Raw genomic sequence first — 24,807 nt, forward strand, 5'->3', positions numbered from 1 at the left:
AGACCCCAACCTGAATTGGGCCCCGCACCTGCAACTTTGTTTCTGCATTGGTTGGCAAAGAAGAGCAGGCCCCTCTTTCCACAGCTGGCACGGAGGCAGAGGAGAGAGGTGGTGATGGTGGGTGGGTGTTGGGGGGCTGGAAGGAAATTGGGCTGTGCTTCTGCAGCTCTGAGGGGTGTATTCGGCCCATGGGGCAGAGGTTCCCCATCCCTGCATTACAGGGTTATTGTAGGGATTACAACTACATAGCGCATGCAAAGCATTCTGAATACACAGAAGTGCTGTACAAAAGTTATTATGTAACTGCTAAAAAAAAAAAGATCTGTCCAGGTTCTTTCTCTGCCCCCTGACCATGGCCTGCTTTGTGCTGTAAACTCCTTGGGGCAGGGAACTGTATTTTTGTCTATGTAACTTTAAGACGCCATATACCCTGACGTTGCTGTATTTAAAAAAAAAGCCAGGATGTCCAGAAAGCCAAGTTCTGCACCCCATAGTAGATTCTTCACTTGTACTGCATTCATGTAAGACGCTGTGGTCATGGAATATCTGGCTGCACTTCTCCCTGTAACTATGCCTAAGCTGAGCTTTGGCACTGAAAAATGCCCCTGGAGTTAAGTCCAGGATCAGGACACGAGTACCTTTTCCAAACTTCCTAACTAAAACAGTCATTCTTGGCAGTTTTGAGGACAGAGGCAGAATGTTTTAAATACAAAATCAAATACTTTAATGAAATCAAGGAACAGGAAGACAGCTCAGATATACCACTAAAACGGGTATTTCTGTGCTGTATACATTTCTCTCTTAATATAAACACCTTCTCTTAAGCAAGCAAGGGGTGGACAAACTATCAGTTCAGAGTTTTTGAAGATCCTGAGTAGAGAGTTTATCTAAACCACATAAAATGTTATATTATATGAAAGCATCCCAAGTCCTGAGCTGGTGGCCAGCACCAGGCATTCCACCAGTTTTAAAAAATAGACCACTTCCAACACACGGAATCTAAATACTTTCACATTTCCACAGAGTTCTTTATGCAAAAAACAAAACAAAAACCTAAAATAAAAAGAGAGCAGGGAAGAAGTCTTCAATCGAGAAATTTTAAGTTCTCCATATTCAGTAAGCAGGTTACAAGTACCCCCAAGTTTCATTAAATGCATTTGCATTTTAAGGGGTTAAGACCTTTTCTCTGTCCTTACAGTTCCAACACCAGATATATACACAAAAAGGCCGCGCCTAATATAGGCGTTGATTCTAAAAACCAAAAATCACCTTGTGTTATTACAACGCAATCAAGTCCATTGGAAAAAAATAAAAATAAAAACAAGGACTGCTGTTAGCACCAAGCAATGCTGTCGGGTCTGAGCTTCCAAGAGCCTTTGGGGGGAAAGGGGGGATGTTTGAACACTCTTAACAGCCTCGCAAGGCGATTTTCTCCAAGAATCCAACTGTTACCCGGACACAATCCTGCTTCTATAGCGCAAAGGAGCATCACCAGCCTAGTATTAAGACTAGGCAGAAGAGAGGGGCTCTCCCGCATTATGAGGAGAGGATCAAAAACAGCCAAAGTACATGGACACCTTGCCCAATTCCATTCCTTTCGGTATTCTTCCTTAGGGTTTGCGTCAAGCAGGCGTACAACTAGGCCGGAGTCAGAGATACGGCTGTGAAGCCCTCAGAAGCCAGCACAGGGACAGAGGCGCCATGTCGATGCCAGCAGGGTGCTCGCTTTGGCTGTTCTCTGGCATGCCTTCATCTCCTATGCCGGCTGTGGCCAGGATGCTCCCTCTCGTAGCGATGACTTGGCCTCTCGTATGAGTGCGGCCGCTCAGGCCTCTGATCCCTGTAGTAGTGGCTCTTCTTCTTGTACTTCCCAGAGTGGTCGGACCGCTCCCGGGAGCGGCTCCTGGACCTCGACGAACTCCTGCTGCGGGATTGCTGCTGCTTGGGAGAGGTGTACTTGTACCCCTTGGCCTTTTTGTAACTCCTCATCTTGGAGCCTTTGTAACTGGAGCTGCTGTGATTGAACTGCCGCGGAGGGGAATCGCTGCGACTCCTTGAGCGGCTGTGGGATTTCGAGCCGCTCGACGGGGAGTAGCTCTCGCTCTTCCTGGTGGACGGACAAGAGAGGAGTGTTACGTTTGCTGCCACCCGGGCCCTGGTACTGCACAAGCGCAACGTTAAAAAAGGAAGATGCATCCAATGGTGCAGGTAGCACCACAAATGCCCAGTTAGCAAATCTGAGAGACACACCCTGTGGCTTCGACCTGTGGGACAAAGCGAGATGGTAGTGCACCTCAGGGGAGCGCTATCTCTTCCATGCACCCAGTGCTGCCGGTGCTCCGGTCCCTGACACCAAGCTGCTACAGTCTGGCTCGTGCACATGCTTTGCTATCCACGATGTGGGCAAGACCGGAGTGCAAAGACTTGCGGAGTGCCGCAAGGTGCGGCAGAGAAACTGCAATGTCTGTGGTGACGGGGAGAGGCAGAGTCTCAGCAGGCGTGATGGGGCTGGCTTGCAAGCCAGCAAGTATAGAGCAGAGATCGCAGTAACATGCCCGCGCCCCCAAGTTCCTGCCCGCGCCCCCAAGTTCCCCATTATTCCAGCAAACCTAGGATTAAGGACCAAGATCATGACTAGCCCTGCCCTCCGACTCGCTGGAAATTAAATTCCCACTCCAGCTACCTCTTTTGCACCTGTGCAAAAGAGGTGAGGCGGGCAAGAGGCAGCATGCCTGTGTACACCAGTTGCTGGGGAACATGGGCAGAAGGGTGCTGTTGCAGTCGTGTCCTGCTTGTGGGTTTCCTGCGCGCAGCTGGTTGGCCAGTGTGAACAGAATGCTGGGTGAGATGGACCCTTGGTCTGATCCAGCAGGGCTCTTCTTGTGGCCTTGCATAACTGAACGTGCTCCCCATGGGCGAGTGGGGAAGATAAGATCCCTACACATGGAAAACTAGCACATCAGGGAGAAGTCTAGGCTAGACTTTGCCCGGACATCTAGGGTTGGTTTTGTTTAATGTGGAGAGATCCTTCTTTTTTTTTTTTAGTATGGAGCAACACTGAGTCAAGTGTTGCCGTCCTGACACAAGTTCACTACAGGTGTGAGGACTAGGCCCTAGTTCCTGAAAGATCTGAACTGCCACACAGCCACGAGTGGTGGTCAGTCACTACCACCCTGTCTGCCTTTCCCAACCTGGCGCCGTCCGGATGCATTGGACTACAACTCCCATCATCCCCATCCAGAATGGCCAGGACACCAGGTTAGGAAAGGCTGGGCCAAGATGTAGGAAGCACCCTCTTTGACATTCCTTCCAAGCAGAGGGCAGAGGCCACACCCTCTAGAGAGGCACTTGACTGCTCTCATCCTAATTCAAGTTTCTGGAAGTCAAAAGTGTAGTCCCTTCCACAGTACATACCTCTGTTTTGGAGATGGTGATCTAGAGGGCGACCTAGAGTAACTCTGGTCCCTGCTTCCACTCCGACTCCTGCTTTCTCTGCTTTTCTGAATGCTGTAAGGTGAAGAAAGAGAATGAGGTGTCAAGGTAACACATGGCCTGCTCCCCAATTTGTATGCATGTAGGCTGGAGGTAAATGTAGGGGTAACCACATGGTTTGCATGACTTCAATACTGTATGGTTCCCTCCCCAATGGGAATTCAATAACTGATACATGCTACAGTACAGGCGACAGGAGCCGATGTCGTGGCAGTAAGTTCAAAATCCAACTTCCTGACTATTTAGCTTTCGTTTCTAGCCCTCTTGGCTTTGAAAACATGCTTGTGAGCAATGCCTGCTGAAGACTTGGAAGCAAGAGAGGGGCAGTTGAGCAAGATTAAGGTTTTGAGGACAGGGCTATCAAATACTTGCCCATAACCAGCCAAACAAGTTAAGTGTGGGAAAATTTATGCAAATCTGGTTAGTTCGCACAGCCTACTTGTGGCCACATTTTGCCCACCTTGGTGCAGAATTTGGGCTTATTGGGCACAGAATTTGAACTTTATTTCTTTTAGGAGAAAGTACACACAGACTCTGGTTATGGCATGCCATTGTAAATTTTGTAACCAGACATCAATCCCATCTTTAAGAGTCAGGCAACTTGCAGACTGCTATATCCAGGCACTGGCCATTTGGGAAGTGTTTGGGATTTATTTTCATCCATCTGTTGCCATTAGTAATAGCGATGGAATCCCCTATGTTTTTTGAGACTCCAAATCTCTAGAGACTTTAAAACAAAAGGAAAATGAAGACCTAATTACTGGAAGCAGTTTTATGTCTGAGAAAAGCAGGATAAAAATATTCTGAATGGTGTGTCAGTTTACTCTGTTACAACTAAACACACCACGGACAAATCCAGACATAGTTCTTAGCTAAGTCCCACTGATTTTAACAGGAGAGACTTAAGCCTGTAAGTATACAGTCAGGCATATCAGTGTATTTTCACATGGGTGTCTAAAGAAGCATAGTAGCAAACAGCCAACATGTCACTTCCATGGTAGTGCTATTATGAAGCTGACACGGAAGCATCAGAAACAGATCAAAGAATCTATTTTCTGGGCACATAACAATTTATAGCTGTGATGGCCATGCTTTCTGGCAAGTGTCTCAAATCCTTAATGCTACTCTAGCGTGCAGTAATTTAACCGCCAAGGGACTTGGATACCTTTCAGCAGAACATTATTTAAGTCAGAGAGCAGACAGCAGTGCCCCATGGGAGAGGCAAACAGGAAGGTAGACTGGACTATGCCACAGCCAAGCCTTTGGTTCTGTCCAGCATTGCCACAAGTCTGTACTACTGTAAACGCATAAAAAACAAATTTAAAAAATCAGGTAAGTGTATATGGTGCTAGACACTTACCCGTTAATGGGGCTGTTTGATTTCACCCTCTTCATCCCTTCCATTTTCCTCTTGGCATTTTTTATCACCTGTACAGCAAGTGGGGAAGGCTTGGTGCCTTTACTTTCTTTTGGAGACTCTGAAGCAGAAAAAGGAGGATTCGGTCAGTCAGACTTCCGTGATGATCGCTACGTCTTATAAAGCACTACTTAAAATAAATGCCTTTGCCATGTTTCATGTACGGAAAACCCTGGGAAAATGAAAGTCAAGAAGAAGAGTTCTGCAACTCAGAACTCAAGTCTGTAAGTTCATCATAACCAGAGGTCTGACACGGCATGGCATGTAACTGGCACTGGACCCAATAAATCCTACTTACCTTCATTCTCAAACTAAATTAAGCACGAATCGTACTGGCCTATCTGAGAGCGACAACCATGCTAAATGAGGCGCAATTTAAAACAGGGTGCCACGTGTAGGAAAGGCTACTTTACCTGTGTGACATTCCATATGGCCGACAGCTCCTTTAAACTAAGCCACCTCGCCCATTTGTTCCTCTCTGGCATGCCTAGGCAGGCATCCCATGAGGCACGTGTAACAGCAAAGCCAGGGTTCAATGAGACACCAGCCAGAAGGAATGCTGTACAGGTTTCTTACACGCCTAGCACCACATTTCAACTAGGCCACACAACCTATGAAGCCACAGCGGCAAGTGCGCAGAGATCTGATCTGGTACTATTAAGACCTGAATCTTACAAGGATAGGAAGATCTGGCCCACATCTAGAGAAGTTGAGCCTGGCCTGTTCATGCAGGTGGTAGAATGAATTGCATCTCTTCAGATTGCAGTGGTGGTAAGAGAGCAACCACATTTTTAATGCTCTTTCCCACTGATAATTCCTTGCAAGAAGAAACCAGCACAGCATGCAAAAGACCTCTCCCCTGATGTGCTAGTTTTCTATTTCCAGGGAGGTTTGGCGTTTTGTTTTTTTTGTGTGGGTGAGCATTCAAAAGCATTACCACCACTGCACCCCCACCGCCATCCTGCCCAACTAGGGTAGTCTGAAGTAGTACAATCTATTTTGTCACCCCGATACTCTACCACCTTATTCTGTTGTATGTGTAGACCAGGCCTGTCTTGTGTATCAAAGGAGGGCCAGGGGAGAGAACCACATACACAGGATCAGGAACACCAACCAGTTTTGGGGATTGGAGAAAATCCTGACAAAGCATCCAAACTGGGTTTTCCATCTGCTAAAAGGCCTTTTGCTTGTGCTTTTGCCTCTTCGATGGCCAGCTTCTTCTTCTCTACTCGGCCTTCCAGGATAGCCAAATCAACCTGAGAATGCAAGGAAAGAGCAAGTACTGTAGCATATTTTTGTGGCACCTACATGTAGGCACTGCACTAACAGATAGGCCTTCCCTGAAGTCTTACAATGCAAGGCGAAGCATGGGAAAGGAAGGACACCCCAGCATGGGGAGGCAGAGAATTCCATGTGACAGGATAATGGGTGAGGCTGCCTCCATTATATACATGTGCATGACTTTGGGTGGAACACAAAAAACCAGTCCGTGCGGCACAACGGTGTGACAGGCAAGGTAGGACAACATTCCCAGGTGCTTAGATACCCAAACTCATGAAAAAAGGCTTGGATTCTGGTTCCAACTTGGAAATACATACTGCCTTATATGCCCAGAAGCCTTAAACACCCACCAGTGCATTCTGCCCCCATGCTTGGGAAACCCACAGCATAAGAGGTAGCAAACCTTTTTCCGTGTATACAGATGTAAAATCTTCATGCAGATCTCTTGAATTTCTTCCTCTGTAGCTCCAAAGAGTAGAAACCAGTGGGGACGATTTGGAAGAGGAATCTGTAAATGACAGGGCATCACTTGCCATCAGCCAAAAGAAATAAATCCATTTCAAAGCAATTTAAGGATCACTGCCAACACTGAGACAGCCATCACTGTATTAGCCTCATATTTGTTTATAACCAGGCAACCGGTGGCAGTGCTGGAATTAAATAACTCCTCTTCCTACACAAGTCATTATGGCCTATGTTAAAGTTCCTAGACTGTCTCCCCTCCAGGCACTGCCAGGCCCAGACCTCCTTAGCATCAGCAAGAGGCTACATCACGTGCCTTCAGACTTGTGCCACCATTGTCCCATGTATGGGCAGGTTACATTCATTCTCTCAACTAAAGCTCAGAAAAACAATCCATCTAATCCTTCCTGTGTATTCTGCTCATTTCCCAGGAGATGGGTCAAGGAACTGCTGGGCCAAGAGGAGCTTTAGACTTGCTTATTCTCCAACAGCACCACATGCTACATGGCAAAGTCCTTTCAAAGCTAAAACAGGTTGAGACGTGGCACAGGAGTCAGAAATTCCACTGGGCTAATGGAAGCCCTGTGCGTGAGCCTAAGCACCACTTTGGCAACGGGCCTGAAAAGGATTGCTGTCTTGAAGTGATGTCAGGAAGGGGCTCTGAAAAAGGAGCTCACACCTCCCCAGCAACACCAGACAGGCCGCTTACCAAGATCAGCCTTGGATGGCCTTCTCTCTGTCCCATCAGCCAGGACAGCTAGACTGGTGGGGACGAGGGAGAGGGCCTTCTCTGTGGTGGCCCCCACTCTGTGGAACTCCCTCCCTAGGGAACTCCGTCATGCCCTCTCTTTAATGAGCTTCTGTCGTGCATTAAAAACGTGGTTGTTCAGGCAGGCATTTGGGGTGGGTTAGGGTATTTAAAAAAAAAAATTATGGTAAAATTTTATTGTTTTAAATTGTTTTATGGTGGGTTGTACATCGCCCAGAGTGGCTGGATGACCAGTCAGATGGGCGATTAATAAATTTAATAAATAAATAATAAATAAATAAACCTCTGCACCCATTTAAGGAAAGTTAGCACTTTAGGAATCAGGGATTTAAAGGCACTCAATCTTAGTTTTCCTCTACAGGAGCCCTTAGCAGAGGGGTAGGCAGCCGTGGGCACATTTAACGATTTGAGAAATTGTCCTGAGCACCACCACAAAACGGCTGCCATGGGAAGCATGGCAAAGGACAAGTAACCTGCCCAAAAAACTGAATAGAAGGCAGAGGTGGGGTCTGAGCCCCAACACATTGAACAACTCCTTTGAACCCAGTTTTCAGCATCAAGAGAACCCTGTCTCGCAGGAATTCCAGCTGTGGGTAAGGAAATGTGTTAATTAAAAACATGTGGGAAGGGTAGGGAAGGGCCCAAGAAAGATATCCGGGGGCGCATTGGTGCCCTTGGGAACCACGTTGCCTACCCTTGCCCTAGCACCATTTAGTTTATACTTTGGATCAGCAGAGGTTTGGCAGTACCCGGATGCCTGAAAGCAAAAATGGCAAGGAACGGTAAACTACTTATGTCCCACCTAGGTAGGAAGAGCTGGACAAAATCCCCTTTTCAAGCCAGTATCCCCCTTAATCATCACTTTTCTTCTGTGCATGAGAGCAAAGTACAAAGAAATAAAAAGGTAAAGGTGTCCCCAATCAGTCGTGTCCGACTCTAGGGTGCGGTGCTCATCCCCGTTTCTAAGCCCAAGAGCCAGCGCTGTCTGAAGACGCTTCCGTGGTCATGTGGCCGGCGTGACTGAACACCGAGGTGCACGGAACACTGTTACCTTTCCCGCCGAGGTGGTACCTATTTATCTACTTGCAATTTCTTGCTTTTGAACTGCTAGGTTGGCAGAAGGTGGGACTGAAGACGGGAGCTAACTCCGTGACTAAATCCTCAAAAGGTGAGCGTTACAGATGTTCATTAGCCCCACTGGGAAAGCAGAGCCTGCCAAACAGCACCTGCCAGGTTCATACCAACCTCAAGGGTCCTAGCAGCAAGGTAAATGCAGGCGCAAGCAATGCTCTCAGGATGGAACCTTACAAAGACATCCGTCCGCAGGCTGTCGTTCATGTAGTTCCTGAGAAGACAAACGAGAGAGGAAGTTGCAGGGTCTTGTCAAATCCCTCCTTGGGCTATGCTGCTTTTTATGTCTACAGTAGCTAGCTTCTCTAGGCATTCTACAGCTAGGTTTGAATGAGATAACCCTGTGAAACCTGACAAGAAGTTAGATTGGACAGATTGACAGATTCCTCCCAGGGAAGGGCATCTATCAGGAAATTATCAACTGGGTGCTGGCGTTTTATGAAAGAGAACCAATTTTAACTTCACTTTTTCTGCCTGCTACAACCTACTGGCCTGTTCTCATGCAAAGCACAACATTTTATTTTATTCCTGGTAGGCACAACTTGTAGCAGAGTTTGAAGAATTCTCCTCAAAATCTAGGCTTAATCCCGTCACGCAGATCAGCATGCAAACTCAAAAACGGACAGTCTGAAGTTGCAGATTCCACTGGAGGTTTGGGGAGAAAAGGGTCTTTTCCAGCAGCCAGTCGCTTCTGCTGCAAGCTTCTTTTGGAAGGACGAGTTTCCACTTGTGAAAGCATCCAACATACAAATCCCTTTTATAGAGCAAGACACAGCCACAGAAGTCCAGTTCTGATGTTTGGAATTGTCACCGCTGAAGGCTCCGAGTTCAAGCAGTTCTCTTCACTGGGTCGCCATTGGGCCGCCTTCCAGATTGCCCCACTGTAACAAGGTTTCTCAAAACAAATGTTCACAGAATGAGGCAACTGTAAAAATATTGCACATGACCCAAAGTCAGTACATTTTAGATATCTGTGACCTTAAAAAGGAGATCTGAACACAATATTTTTTGTAACCAAAATCTGTGAGCAATACACCAAAATGTGTAGGAATTATTATTGTACTGTCAAGAATTTCAGACAACAGCTAGAACAAGATCCAGAACAAAGGCTTCTACAGTTATATTCTGGGATGGTTAACTACATATAACGAGTATCGTATGTACGAAGACTGAATTCACACAGGGAGACTCATGCCAGTTTGCCCAATCCAGCTTCAGGTCAAGCTGCGTACAAAATTGCTGCCCAGATTGTTTAAATGAAGGCAACTAAAAAATATGGGGGAGACTGGCTTTGGCTAGCTGCAATTTTGTTCTTCAAATGAGAGAAAGCAGCAAGAGGTGGATTGGGATGGATGCACTCTCCCCTCCAAAATGTCAAGGTAACTGGATCCAAAATGTCCCTGATGACATCTTTGGCCAAACCAACTGGGTTGGGACACGGAATAGCAGGGCAGCCTTTAGAGGTGTACACAATTCTTTAAACGTGTACCAGGCAGCTGAACCACTTGCTATCCTCTGAATACAACTGGCCCAAATGGAAGTACCCGTGTGAATTTCTCTGAAATCTGGATCTTTTCTTTAGGCTTAATGACCTTTACTCTACCTGACAGACCTGCAAAGTCTGGGTCAGTCCTTCATCCAATCTTGGATGTAGCTGGTTTCAGTGCCTGCTGTAAGCACCCCCGTAAACAAACGTAGGGTGTACAGGACAGGATACAGAATAAAGTCAAGCTATTTATGGGGGCAATTCACTCATCAAGCTGTTTTACTGTAGTTCTTCCTTCCCATCAGTAGCAGAGTGCTTACCCATGGACACAGTTCAAATAGCTACTTTGAGGGTTTGCCTGTGCCTAGTGGGGACTTGGATTTCTTTCCCGCCATTTAACAGTAGACCCCCAGAATATAAATGACAAATTCATTTTTAGGGTTCCTGAGTTTCAAAAGCATTTGTCACGAAGCATGGAGATGACTACTGATGATGAAATACATCCAAAGCCCCACCAGACACACTAAATTAGCTATGGGCAGGACCCAACTTCTAAAGCACAGCAGAAGAAATGTGTGGGGCTATGTGATCTGGCAGCTAAAGAAGGCTAACACATCTCTTTATTGCAACATTTATGTTTTCAATTACGAAAGTCAAAAAATATAAAAATTTTACAGATGTTATTTCCAGCTTTTATGGCATTCAACCCCCACCCTCGCAACTCAGGAAGATTTAAAACCCAAGTTTAATCCGGTGTTTGCATTGAAAAAAAATGGAACACATGGTATCAGAGCATCTTGACAGTAACACAGACTTATCTGTAAAGGGTGCAAATAAAATTTTAACAAGTTGGAAAAAAAAATCACAAGCAGAAGTCGGCCAGTTTTAACTCTACTAGTGTACGCATACCACCTGTCTAGAGTCAGCCTTCTCTCTGCGGAGCCTGCTTGGGTTTGACTGAAGACGGCAGTTATCCCTGCACCATAGCGCTTGGGCAGCAGAGGAGAAGTCTTAGTCACTTACCCTCAGAGGCTACCCTTTGATCAAAAGAGTAACAGAAAAGAAGAGTCAAAAGAGGTTCTCCTTCAAAACAGCACCAGACAGTTCATAAATCGCTTCTAGATCAACTTTTACATCATGTCAGTTTCACAGGTTATCATTTGTTAACTGAAACCTCGGGGTGGGGTAGGGGAGATATAATATGACCCATTCTCTGAAAAACCAAACCAAACCCAGGACAGATGGATTATATATGAAAAAGTATCAAGTTACTAAGATTGAATAGCTGAAAACTTGTACTGTTGCAGGACATGAACGGAATATACGAAAGGGGCTGTTTCCCCAGACATTTTCAAGAAAAATGACAGTATGCCAGAACAGACCACCTCCCCACGCCTGCGACCATGGGCATATACACTATTAATGACAATACCAAGTAGAACTACCATATACAGGGGCAGTATGCCTCTGAATAACAAATGCTGTAAACAGGGTTGAGCTGTTGCCTTCATGCCCTGCTTGTGAATACCTACAGGCCTCTGCTGGAAATGGAATCTGACCTAGTTGGACTTTTGGCCTGAGCCAGCAGGGCTGTTACATTCACGCACACACAGAGCACTTTCCATTTAAAAGTCACTGAACAAGCAGGAATAGAGGAAGAAAGAGCAAAGGGTGCATTCATGAGGGTTTCAAGCTCTCTTACCATTTAAGACACTGTCTGAATCGTTTACAAAGAGGCCCGTCAACTTGGAATGACAGAAGTGGTATTCCAGGTTAAGACTGGGATGCCACAAACATGGCAGTGGAGCAAACATGTACTGCCCCCAAACATGACACATTTCTGCCACTGCCCCGCTGGCCTCAATAGAAACAAGAAACATCAACTTACCATGAGGTCTGGACCAGGTGTTGGTTACGTTCACATTCTAATACCTGAAGGTACATAACGATTATCTGGAAGATATGGGTGATTGAGTTATACAGGTGATCAAGTTGTGGACAGAGATTTTAATTTAGATAGGAGCCCGTGCAATCCGGGTTGTTCTACTCTGGACCAATATCCATGGTGACTATAAAATGCCGAGAACATGCCTTGAGTAGGCAGAGAAATGGTACTCAAAATATGGGTGGAGAGCGAAAACTTATCTCCTCCGTATTCAGCTCTGCAGTCTTGGCCTTAAAAATACAGGGTTCTAACCAGCCAGGAAAGGAAAAGGAAAGAGTAGGGACACTTCTCTACAAGTATTCATTGCAATATCTTAGTAACACAGGAACAAGGCAGGCCAGATCGGCGAGGGGGAGAAGCAAAGCAAAATAGGAGATAAACTTTATTCAAGAGCCAGAACCATCAGGATATTTCGACATAGAAGGTGAAATAAAACAATCATGATGGAAGGCAGAAACCCAAGGACTGAAAGTTGTAGAAGAAATGGTGTTTGCACTACAGGGTTACCAGAAGCTACTGCTCAAGATACCCCCTATGTACTGCTGAAAGGTTCACACTTCCACCGTTGACCGTGTGCTGTCAAACCAGATTTCATTAAAGCTAGAATATGCAGAAGTAGGTTTTCCTCACCTCTATTGCCAAACAAGGTCAGAGCAGCACACAAGGTCCTAAAAACCTTGCGAGGTAGGTTAGGGGGAGGGATAGTGGCTGGCACATGGCCACCCAAACTTAAGTCTCTCTATCCACCACTAGCTCTACCTCCAAGCATCCTGGGACAGCCAGTATTTGTGGTTAATGCTAAAATCACTATGGCTAACCTACAGCATAAGCACCAAGGAGAGTGGGGTGGCTTGTGGCATGCCTGAACAAAAAACAGCGAAACCCTTAAGCCTGACTAGAGCTCAGAGTTAGGCCTGTGCTTCTGACTATTTCCCCAGAGCTAATGGCTCCCTGGTGCAGCTGACAAGAGACAAAACCTCAGAGCTGCTCACACACTGCAGCACACACCAGAGTGGCACTATTTCTGATGCTGGGGGAGGTTGGTGACACACCTGACAAAGTGGCTGGCCACTACTGCATTATGAGGATAGAACTGTTTGTTTCAAGTGAAAGTGGCCAACTAAATCTGTTACCCTATATGCCCAAACTGTTGGCTTGCTCGAACCTTAAACTGATGGCGTGTCTGTGTCAAAATGTTTCTGGGGCAAAAAGGAAGCTGTGTCGTAGAGGATACCAAACAGGGGGAAGAAAAGAGCGAGTTGTCTATTGTCACTGGTTCATCTCTGAAGTAACGACACTCTGGCAAGTCATTGGTCATAGAATCACAGGGTTGGCGAAGCCCTGTCCTGCATTGTAACATTTGGGAGGACCAACCCCAAAGTCTTATCACACACTATCCAATAGTTACACAATGGTGTTACCTGCATGCACAAGAATAAGCTGCTGTCATGCTAAGGACTTGGAGTGGAGAGTCCAAGTATAGCTAAGTCTAATCAGCACTTAAAATCTGAAGCCACCAGTCTTCACTCACCACATGAGACACCGGGCCAACTAGCAGGCATTTCTTGAAATGAGAAACAAAGACGGCAAATGCTGTTAACTATGGTTCAGCTACGTTAAGCACAGGCTAGTCTCTTGTCTGTTCTGTTCAACAGCTACTCAGAGCATGAACGCTCGGAATAAGGAAAAGAAAAGAAACACCAACCTTATGAGGATGCTTCACATGCACACAGAACCCCAATTCCTTCAGAACTCTCCTCTCAGCCTTTATGATTTGGTTCTTCAAGTTAACATAATCTTGATCCAGTATTAGAGGTACAGGCTTCCTGTTCAGGAGAGGGGGAAATGAAGGGAAGAGGCTCAACCTGAAGCCCAAACAGTAAAGCAACAGTTGGCTTAAGTCATGGCATTGGAACAACTCAGGGCTCTCACTGGAGTGCGCACAAACATTGGCCTGCGGGGGGGGGACTTCTTAGTCTGTGGCTGACGAGGCATGCTGGCCCAAGTCAGCATTCCGAACCCCAAACGTCATCTTCCAAGTGCATAAGCAGCCGACTCCTCAACAGCTCAAATTAGGATCCACCCACCGTAATTAACCTTAGGGCAGCAAAGGCTTCTGGTCTCTGAGCATGGCCCTCGAGGAGGAAACTATTAATGCCCTTTCAAGCCACAGAGCCGAGCAGGGATCTACCTAAGCAGCCAAAGCTTTCTCAGACTGATTGACACGCAACACCCAGATTCTCCTGAAAAAATCACCACAGGATCACTAGTCCAGTTAAGGGCGTTTTGTTCTCTGTGTGCAATGTTACATCACTATACTGAGACTCCTTTGTGCAAAACTGTAATTAAGTCATTGGTTTGCCTCCTGGAAATGCAAAGCTTCTTTCTGTATGAGAAGGGCTGAACATTCTACCATGTCCCTGGTCAGGGGACCAGTTTAAATCCAGAGTGTATAAAATAAAGTGACTGCAAACTGAAGTCACTGTATGGCTCCCTGCCTCTCCCTGGGTTCCAAAATCCCATTTCAATCCTCCTTTATCCTGGTGGGGCCTTTCCAAACAAAAAGCATGAGATGGTCGGGTCTCAAGATCTACAAGCAGACTATGTAGCTGGACAAACCAAATGGATTCATTTATTTATCCAATTTGTATTCCATTAAGGACTTTACATTAAGGAGAGCCCAGCCCATAATACTCTTTATCTTGCTGGGAAGGAGGTGACCTGCCAGCAGTCCTCCCTTCCTCTGGCTGGCAGCTGGAGTCAAAGTGACTCCACCTCAGGTGCCATCTCGCCATCACGTTGATGGGAGAAAATAGAGCTACTTGCTGAACCACAGAAGGCTAATCTATGTTGAAAGCCAGAGGCGGTGCACAAACTGGTCAAGGCAGGAGCTGGCAGTGGCAGTATAGAAAGAGAGGAGGGGAGAGGGACAAGTGGCCTTCGAATAGTTATTGCCATCTCTTGAAGTAAGTACTGCATGACCATGAAGAGCTATGGTTGTGGTCCCCACCATATTCCAGACTTACTTTTTCTCTCTCAGATAGCGAAGCCTGTGGAATACGTTAATTACATCCCTTATACGTCTCGGTGCTTCTTCAATTTTGGACGCCAAATGAACACAGGCCATCGACACGTGCTGAAAAACAAGCACATCCAACATATCCGAGTTTTATTCTGACTTGTAGCTGACCAATTCCAACAGGTGGCAACCAGGCCACTATGAACATATGACACCAATACTTAAGGAATTTCATTGCGTTTGTTTCTGAGCCAAATTCAAAGGGATGTTTTTGACCTTTAAAGCTCTAAATAGTCTGGTACCAGAGTGGCCGGGATACTATCTACTCCCATGGGAGCTTGCTTGGTTGGAAGGCTACTGGAGAGGCCCTTTTCTACAGTTGAGAGCCAATTGTGGCTCTCCCTCCCAAAGAAGATTGAAATGGTGCTTTTGTTATTATAATGTAGTAGGAGTGTATAGTCGGTTCTATTCTTGCCCACTTAAGCCAGCCTCCACTAAGCTAAGTTCCTCCAAAAGGTTTGTGCAACAACTCCCATCAGCCCCAGCCAGCATGGTCACTGGTCAGGGATGTTGGGAGCTGTAGTCCAAAACATCTGGAGGGCATCAGACTGGGGAAGCTGACTTAGGCTTTTGGTGAATAACTTGATTTTGGTGCATTTCGCTAGAGAAAGTGGAGGAAGAGAAGAGGGGATGTCTTCAAGTTGGTCTGTTGGCTGCTGAGCTACCTAACTTGAGGTTCCAGCGTATGGTTTGAGATAGGATCTGGTAAGGATGGTAGACCACTTAGGAACCCCACATATGCTTTAACTTTCAGGATAGAAGAAAAGCACGATATGCCTTGTGTCTGGCATGGTTTCTCATGTCGTCCGAACCCAGGCAGCATGGCTTGCTGGAGGGGGAAATAACCCTCAAATAACCCATTGGCTGTTGCTGGGTTATGTGAATGTTGTTTCCCCCGCCAACAAGCCACGCCTCTTGGGTTCGACACAACAAGCTGTGCTCTTGTGGGTAATTAGGCAAATGGCACCTGCTGCAGCTTAAACAAGCCACTGTGCTTTGTTTAAGCCATAGTGATGATCATGCAAACCAGGTCACTGTAATCCTAAACACACTTGCTTGGAATAAACAACTGAGATCATTGGGAATTATTTGCACGTGAACATGCTGAACAAGGGGTACCGTACCAAGCAGAAGGCTCAATAACTAAGTATTCTACTCAGTTATGAAAAACAAGTTTACACCCACCGATTTCATAAAATAAATCCCATACCTCCATGGAATGCTTCACAAACGATTTTGTATAAAAGAAACGCTGGAACAACACCTGCCCTGTAGCCATGGCCACCTAGGAAAAACAAGTATTATAAATTTTTACTTACATAATACTAGTGTAATAGAGCTGTTTGAAGGAATTGCAAAAGGACCAGTTGATTCCAAAGTTATCAGGAACCTACTGATTATTTAAATCACCAAGACAAAAATCAAGTTTCCCAGAGATATTTCCTCACGTATTTCCTAAACAATGGCACAAATCTTACCACTCAACCATATTAATTTACAACTAGAGTATTAGTTACACAATTTTCATTCTTATAAGACCTTGCATCTCTGCTGCACCATATACATTTTGCATGCTTTTCTGTTTTTTACCTATAGAGGGAATTTTAAAAAAATATTCCTACATACAGTCGTCTCTCATGACCAGCATCAATGACAGTTTGTGAGGTCAAGCATAGAGATATAGTCCTCACAACAACAAAGTACTAAACAAAAATGAAATGCCTATGACTGATTGTTAGAAGTAAGGTCTGGCAGTTCCTGGGTAGGACCAGTTTATTTCCATCGGGTGAAAATGACATGCCTATGTTTGATGCATAAATATTTATATTTGAGAAATGATCATTTTGGTTCTTCATTTACATTGAAAAGCCTCCTTTAACTCAGTATCAATAGATCAGACAGTGACACTGATTCAGTTTAGAGATTAACTGTAGGACTAACACACCAATACCAAGATTTAGGGTTAAATATAACATTACACTAGCAGACGTCTGATAGCCCAACACGACTTTCTCCTTTTCTCCTCCCCACTCCAGCACTCTGTGTCCCCTGAAGAAGTGCTCTGGAGGGTTTCCCAGCCCTGTGGAGCAGGTTTTGAGGGCATGTGGAGTGGAGGAGGAATTACCCCTCCTGGTTCCGTTAATGGAAGCAGTTCTGTCAGTGGAACGACACCACTGGATTAATCTCTTAATATTAACCTAGTTATTTGAGAAACATTGTATTTGTATTTTAAACCAATAGTTAAAATCTGGTTGTAATAGGAAAGCCAAATTTGAATTCTTTAAAAAAAACATTGTTTTTTAACCAATTTTGAAACTTTTCCACCTAATAATCCAATATGGATGTAGATCCCAAATCACAGACAGCATGTTCATACAACCTAGTTCTCCCAGGTTAGGATTATTGTAAAACCCAGCACTTATTGTATGTGTAAAATATATACAGCTGTCTAAAGATACCCCTCCTCCACATATAAACGGAGGGAGGTCACAGATTTTAGCTGGGAATACCACTGGTGAACCCACAACTGTTTGTGCTCTAACAGGTTAAGTGATGGGAAGCAACCATGAATATTGTTTACACTGGAGTATTTGAGAGGTTTCTTTCCCCCTCCCCATCCAGTCTTTCTAGTGGGTAGCAATCGGGAATATGCGTTTGCTGCAGGTACAGAACTAAAAAAACCTTACCAAATAGCCCCCCTGCTGTTCCCCTGTTGCTCCCCCCAAATAGCTAGACAAACACAAGCTTGTATATGCACTTACACAATCCTTTAAAAAACGAATCTGTGAACACAAAATGCTACATATACAGTCCTGAAGGAGAAAGCAAGAGTAGACTCCACTAAAAGCTTGTTCAGAGAATAAAAACAAGTATTTATAAGTGAGGAGTGATGAATCAGACACAGAGCCAGCCAGAGTTTCACCAAGAAACATCACTAAAAAAAAACAACCATAAAAAAGCACACGCATAAAGAGGCAGTATCAGGAGGCCTTCCAGGAACGCATTGGCAAACATACAGGACTAGCAAGGGAGGGGACAGCTGTCATTTCCGGACATGGCCTGTTAACGTCACTCACTTCCTGGAAAAGAATGCCGGCTGGGCCTAGTTTTGGAACCTGCATTAAGCAAGATTTTTCTCTCTGTCATCCTTCTGGTTTCTGACAGTGAAACCCTCAAGCCATTGGGATGTTCATGGGAACCTTATTCTGTTTGGGAGTCTGGGGGCCTTTGTTCTAGAGTTCAACTGCATTGTTCTGCCCAGAAGGAAGAACAAAAGCCCCGAAACTCAGCTCCAGCAAGGGAAACAGAACAAAGCAGAAGATCCAGGAGCATACTGGCCCCCTTCTCTCCTATTCCTCAAACATTTACTACAGCCCAAACACTAAAGTACTTGTGGGCAGACACCCCTCTATACCAAGCTGAGTTCAAATACCTTCAGTAACTCCTCCTTCAAGCTATTTTCTCACTCAGAGAGGATCCCACAGTCCTTTTTCTCCCACTGCCTCTTTAAATACAGCAACTTCTTAGGAAGCCCCCACATCCCCAAGTCCCTGTGTAGAAGGACTGTGCCCACTACAATAGTAACTATGCAAATATCAATCCTGTATGTGATTTTCTACAGAGCTTATCTACAAACAGGCAAGCACAACAAAACCACACACACATTTCTGTATTATATATGACTTAAATATATTTTATAAATATAAACTGCACACATGAGCTATCCCTGTTTTCCCTATAAAACCTTTCAATGAGGCATCTGTGTGTGAGTGGGATCACAATCCCTGCTCCAAAAACACAGTCCTACCAGTCCTAAGCAAGCTTTCCCACCTGTCTTCAACATCATCTCTACTTCACTCCACCCCAAACTTTTCCCTACAGAATTCCTTTTAAGGATTTCCACAGCCTCGGATTGGAGTAAAGGTCTACCTGATGCTTCACTCTCCCCTAGTTTATAACTAGGTTATAATGAAAATAACCACTTGTTAATTGGTCCCCAATTCCTGGTATTAAGTGGTACATTGCCTCTGGACATGGAAGTTCCACTCAGCTATCATAACTAAAAATCACAGACAGACCTATCCAGGCCTTTACAAAACCTAGAAACTGCCTTGCTGGAATAAAGCGAGAGTTCATCTAGTTCAGCCTGTTTGACACAAGGCCCCCGGGAAGCCCACAAGCAGGGCACAAGCACCTGCTATCCCCCCAACCCCCCATTCAGTGGCACACTATGCCTGAGCATGGAAGTCCCATATTGCGACCATGATGGATAGGCTGAGAGACCCACACTTCACGAGACCAAATATCCACTCAGTCCAATATCCTGTTTCTAACAGTGGCCAGGCAGATGCCTCTGAAGAGTCCACAAGCAAAAGCTCCTCTTCTGGCCTCAGGCCTGGTATTCAGTGGCACAATACCTCTGAACACGGAGGCTCGCTCTGCTAACAAGGCAATGCCACTTTTTTCTCCCCAGCAAATGAGCTACTGCCTTTCACCCTGGAGGTTTCATTTTCCTTTTATCAATTTGCCTGATGCCTTATAACAGCCTGATAAGAATTTATTCAGTAGCTATGGTTAGGCCCATCTTCCATTAATTAATTTAAGCCTTTTTAAGAAAATAGAAACTGCCTTTCTGGATCAGACAGAATGTCCATCTTCCTCCTTGAAGAGGCTTCACTGAGACAGGTCTCATCCAGTCCAGGATGGCGAGGACATGAGTTGGGCACAATTGTTTTTTTTTCCTTAAAGAATTCCAAGCCAGTTCTAAGTGAGTCTTGTAGTGCCTTAACAGCTAAAGACTGGATCAAAACTTAGTCAGCTTAGCTTCCACAGATTCCAGTGGGAAACTAGCTCAACTAACGTAATCTGGACCTAACCTTAACATGTTTAGGGCGCAATCCTATGCATGTTTAGACAAAAACAGGCATTACTGTCACCAAGCCTGTTTATTTCTACCTGTCTCTAAAAGTATGGCTCCCCTCATTCTTTCTTGGAAAACATTACATAAAGTTGTACCTAAATCGATTTTCCCAGAAAGAACAGCACCATACTTTACTTCCATCTATCTTTATAAAAGGTCAGTGACAATAATGCCTGGGCTTCCCCATTGTTTTTTTTTGGGAAAAGATATATTCTGGCAGCGCTGTGAGTATGGAACTCCCTCCCAAGGGAGGCTAGAGTAGCCATTTAGGTAGGAGGTTCAGACATTTTCCTTAACCAGGCTTTTAACATGCTTTCAATATAAAGTAAGGGAACTATCCTATGCAGGTTTAGGCAGAAAAAAGTCCTAGAACTCCCAGCATCCCCCAGTCAGCTATGCTGGTTGGGGGATGCTGGGAACTGTAGGACTTTTTTTCTGTGTAAACATGCATAGGATTGGGCCCTAAAGACTTTGGCTGGAATCTTAGGCATGTGTAACCCAGGACTAAGTCCCACATGCATAGGATTGCACCCTTAAGGAGGGTTTTTCCCCCCACCCATTTTGTTATGGGCTGAACGCTCCTTTTAAAGCATATTGTTTTAAATTTTGTATAGTAACAGTTTTTAGACTATCATAATATTGAGTAATGTTGTTGTTTGTATTTTTCAAGATTTGTTTTGAACCGCCCAAAGAATGTCAGCAATTGGGTGGTATAGAAATGAAATAAATAATAACAGTAATAATAATGTATTGCTATAAACCACCCGGGGGGAGGGGGGGCTTTTTGTAAAGCCAAAAATTGGCACAGAATAAACAAGCTTTAATAAATATATCTCCAGCTGTAAATGTGATAAGGTAATTAAAATAAAAAATGATTTTGAAATATATATTTTGTTAAAGTTTTGGCTGGGGAATGTTGGGAGTTGTAGGACTTTCCTCTGTCTTAACAAGTATAGGAATGCATCCTGGGATAATTAAAATGAACATTTTTAAATATATACACTGTTAAAGATATAGTTCGGCAGGGGAATGCTGGGAGTTGGAGGACATTCCTCTGTCTAAACAAGTATAGGATTGCATCCTGGGATAAGATAATTAAAATGAACATTTTTAAATACATACACTGTTAAAGATATAGTTCGGCAGGGGAATGCTGGGAGTTGGAGGACATTCCTCTGTCTAAACAAGTATAGGACTGCGTCCTGGGATAATTAAAATGAACATTTTTAAATATATACACTGTTAAAGATATACTTCGGCAGGGGAATGCTGGGAGTTGGAGGACATTCCTCCGCCTAAACAAGTATAGGATTGCGTCCTGGGATAAGATAATTAAAATGAACATTTTTAAATATATACACTGTTAAAGATATAGTTCGGCAGGGGAATGCTGGGAGTTGGAGGACATTCCTCTGTCTAAACAGTATAGGATTGCGTCCTGGGATAAGATAATTAAAATGAGTATTTTTAAATATATACACTGTTAAAGATATACTTTGGCCACGGAATGCTTTGGCCGGGGAAGTTGGAGGCCTTTCCCCTCTGGGATAAGATAATTAAGATAAAAAAAAACCCCGAATACTTAAAATATACACTCTGTTCTCCCCCTACGCAAACAAGGCCGTAGGCATCAATAAATGTATTTCCTGGACAGACCCCTCTCCAGCGTCCAGAAGCGCTCCCCGCCTTTCACCCAGTCCCAGCCCAAGGATGCCTTGGGCCTCCCCCCAAGCTCGGCCTCCCGCACCGCACCGCACCGCAGGCTGAGGCGGCCCGGGCCTAGTCTCGAGCCGAGGCCGCCGCCGCCCTCCTCACCTGAGGTAGTCGGAGCAGGATGCCGGCGGCCTGGATGAGCTCGCAGCCCGTGACCCGGAGCTGCGCCTCGGTCTCGACGTCCAGGCCGCTGCCCATGGACGGCGTGAAGCGGAGGGCGTCGGCCGACAAGAGGCAGTTCTCCAGCGTGATCAGCACCCCCGAGTACAGCCGGTCGCCGATGCGCACCGCGCCGGGAGGCGGCGGCAGCGCGGGCGGAGCCAGGGCCGCCGGGCAGCCGCTGGAGGAGGACGACGACGACGAGCCGGCGGCGCCCGCCAAGCCCGGCCCGAGGCCTGCCGTCGCCGTCGCCCCCGAGGACGCCGCCGCCGCCGCCGCTGCTCCTCCCGCGGCCGCCATTATCGCCGCCATCTTGCCTCGACGTCGCGGCCTCCGCTCGCTGCCTGCCTCGGCCGCCTCTTCCCGTCTCCCCTCCCCCGCTTCCGCCTCGCGCAAGCCTTTTGTCTCCCCTCCTCCCCGCCCCTCTCTGCCTCCCCATTGGCTAGCCGCGGCGCGCGCGCGCGCCCCCATTGGGCCCAAGGCGCCGGCTCTGCGTTGTGACGCAACGGCTGGGGATTCAATTTTTCTCCCCCTTCTTCTGCTCTCTCTCGAACGAGGGTTCGTTAGAGACCCGGGGGGGGGGGGGAGGAAAATTTCCCAGCATGCAACGCGCGCGCAGGCCTCTTGCCGGGCTTAAACGTCTCTCCTTTGGGGTTGTACCACTTCAGAGTGCGGGGGGGGGGCGGAGCCGTTTATATAACCGACTGTTTCCACATAAAAAAAAAAAAAAAACCAGCCCGTCACCTAGAAAACTAGTAAGGGGAAAGGCTAGGGAAGAGCCTAGCATCTAGTTTTCGATGTACAGTGTTTTCTTTTTTCATGGGGAAGCAGGCAACTATGAGGCTCCCCCCCCCCAATTCTGAAGAGGTACAGCCCACACACAAATCGACTGAGAGAACTAGGCCAAAAAGTCTCTCCCCTCAGTTACCTCAAGGCCTGGATTGACCCCCGTCCTCAGTGTCGTGGCTCTGGCCTGAGGGAAGCTTATTTTACAGCCCACTCCTCAAATACGTTTTAACTGGGGAGTGGGAGTTCTCCTTGAATCCAGTGCTACTTTCACAGTACAATCTTACACTAGGGAGGAAGTCCTACTGAACTCAGTGGGACTTACTTGTGGGTAAACACACACAGAGCCAGGATGTAACGGAATCTGTTAGGCCGCGCTCCCGTACGCATTTAGTCTGGAAACGGCCGCGCTCCCGTACGCATTTGGTCTGGAAACGGCCGCGCTCCCGTACGCATTTGGTCTGGAAACGGCCGCGCTCCCGTACGCATTTGGTCTGGAAACGGCCGCGCTCCCGTACGCGTTTGGTCTGGAAACGGCCGCGCTCCCGTACGCGTTTGGTCTGGAAACGGCCGCACTCCCGTACGCGTTTGGCCTGGAAACGGCCGCGCTCCCGTACGCGTTTGGCCTGGAAACGGCCGCGCTCCCGTACGCGTTTGGCCTGGAAACGGCCGCGCTCCCGTACGCGTTTGGCCTGGAAACGGCCGCGCTCCCGTACGCGTTTGGCCTGGAAACGGCCGCGCTCCCGTACGCGTTTGGCCTGGAAACGGCCCTACAACTCTCAGCATGCCCCAGCCAGCCATGCTGGCTGGGGCATGCTGGGAGTTGTACGGCTTTTTTTTTTTTCTGTTTAAACACGCACAAGATTACACCTTAAGTCATTTCAGGTGACCTGGATTCTTTCTTGTTCGAAGCAAAACACTCACACAAGACTTAACACTCTGGATTTTTGATGTGTGCAGAAGCATTCTTGTTGGCCCTCGCATGGATTCTTTAAAAAGCTTAAATAAGCCTCAAACAAGAAATGTTGCTGTGCTCATAATCATACTCTCGAGTCCATTTAAAACATAGTTGTGTCTTCCCATCACAAAGAAGCCATGCATACTCACACATTCTGTACACCGGAGGTGGGCAACTCGCGGCCCTCCAGATGCTTCGGCCGACACGTTCCACCATCCTTCACCATTGCCTATGCTGGCTACAGCTGATGGGAGTTGTAGGCCAAAACATCTGGAGAGCCACAAGTTGCCCCCTTCTGCTGTAGAGGTGCTATATTAAACACACTCACTACATTCAGGCAACCCGAAAGTTTCTTATAAGACACAAACTGATACTGCCACCTACCCAGGCTTTGTCAGTTTCAAATCTTTTGTGTGTGTATAATATACATATTCAAACACATATACATATAGTTTTTACCTGATTAAGAGAAGAGGCCCATTTTGCTCTCTCGCCCCCCATACCATAATCCGGCAGGCTCAGTGACCCGCTCTCCCCCTAGCTTCTTCCCACAAACTCGCATCTCGCTGGCCATATTCTATGTAGAAAACCAGAGGCAAATATCTAAGAGTAATACATTTCAATAATCCTTTTAATTAAAAAACATTTTTAAATTAAAAAGATTACTTAGCCAGGGATAGGCAGCTAGAGCCCTGTGCATATTCGTGCACAAAGGCTTTCGATCCAGCTCTTGGCATCCCAACACATATCTACATATATACAAACCCGCACAATTATGCACCTGAGATGCTTTCTCCCAAGCTGAGATGTTTGCAAAAGGCTCTTTTAAGACTCTTTCCTGCAGGGTGAACAGAAAAGGAGGCCTCAACAGAGCCCTGTTATGTACCTTGGTCATTTTCTCCGAGGCTGAGACAGGCAAATGGCTCTGTAATCCCATGTCCTGCTGTGTAAAGAAGGGCAGATTCCTTTGCCCTAGTATGTACCCTGGTCACTTTCTGCCAAGCTCAGACAGGCAAAGGACTCTTTAATCCTCTCTCTCCTGCAGTGTAAACAGAAAGGGAAGTCTCAACAGAGCCTTCACCTTATTTCATATCTCAGTTCCACACTCCCAGGCAGAAGCCAAGACAGAGAAATGGCTAGTAAGGAACTGAGGGGCCTAAAAAGGACTCTGACAAAACCTTCACTGCTGTTCACACAGGGCAGGAGGG

General features: G+C 46.2%; 1 protein-coding gene across 1 annotated transcript; it reads right to left on the bottom strand.

Annotated features, from left to right (window-relative positions):
• Positions 1 to 703: 703 nt before the first annotated feature.
• On the bottom strand, positions 704 to 22,231 carry CCNL2 (cyclin L2). Its single transcript, XM_084821878.1, has 11 exons — positions 21,799 to 22,231; positions 16,273 to 16,347; positions 15,010 to 15,119; positions 13,689 to 13,809; positions 11,927 to 11,991; positions 8,667 to 8,766; positions 6,594 to 6,698; positions 6,024 to 6,165; positions 4,853 to 4,970; positions 3,415 to 3,507; positions 704 to 2,107 (listed from the first exon to the last, which is right to left on the bottom strand). The coding sequence occupies exons 1-11, from the start codon at positions 22,165 to 22,167 to the stop codon at positions 1,750 to 1,752; spliced, it is 1,656 nt and encodes a 551-aa protein (XP_084678004.1). The 5' UTR covers positions 22,168 to 22,231; the 3' UTR covers positions 704 to 1,749.
• Between the last annotated feature and the right edge of the window lie 2,576 nt (positions 22,232 to 24,807).

Source organism: Heloderma suspectum, chromosome 15 (genome assembly GCF_057233095.1).
Source record: "Heloderma suspectum isolate Gila_16-S chromosome 15, 16-S_ref, whole genome shotgun sequence".
Taxonomy (NCBI): domain Eukaryota; kingdom Metazoa; phylum Chordata; class Lepidosauria; order Squamata; family Helodermatidae; genus Heloderma; species Heloderma suspectum.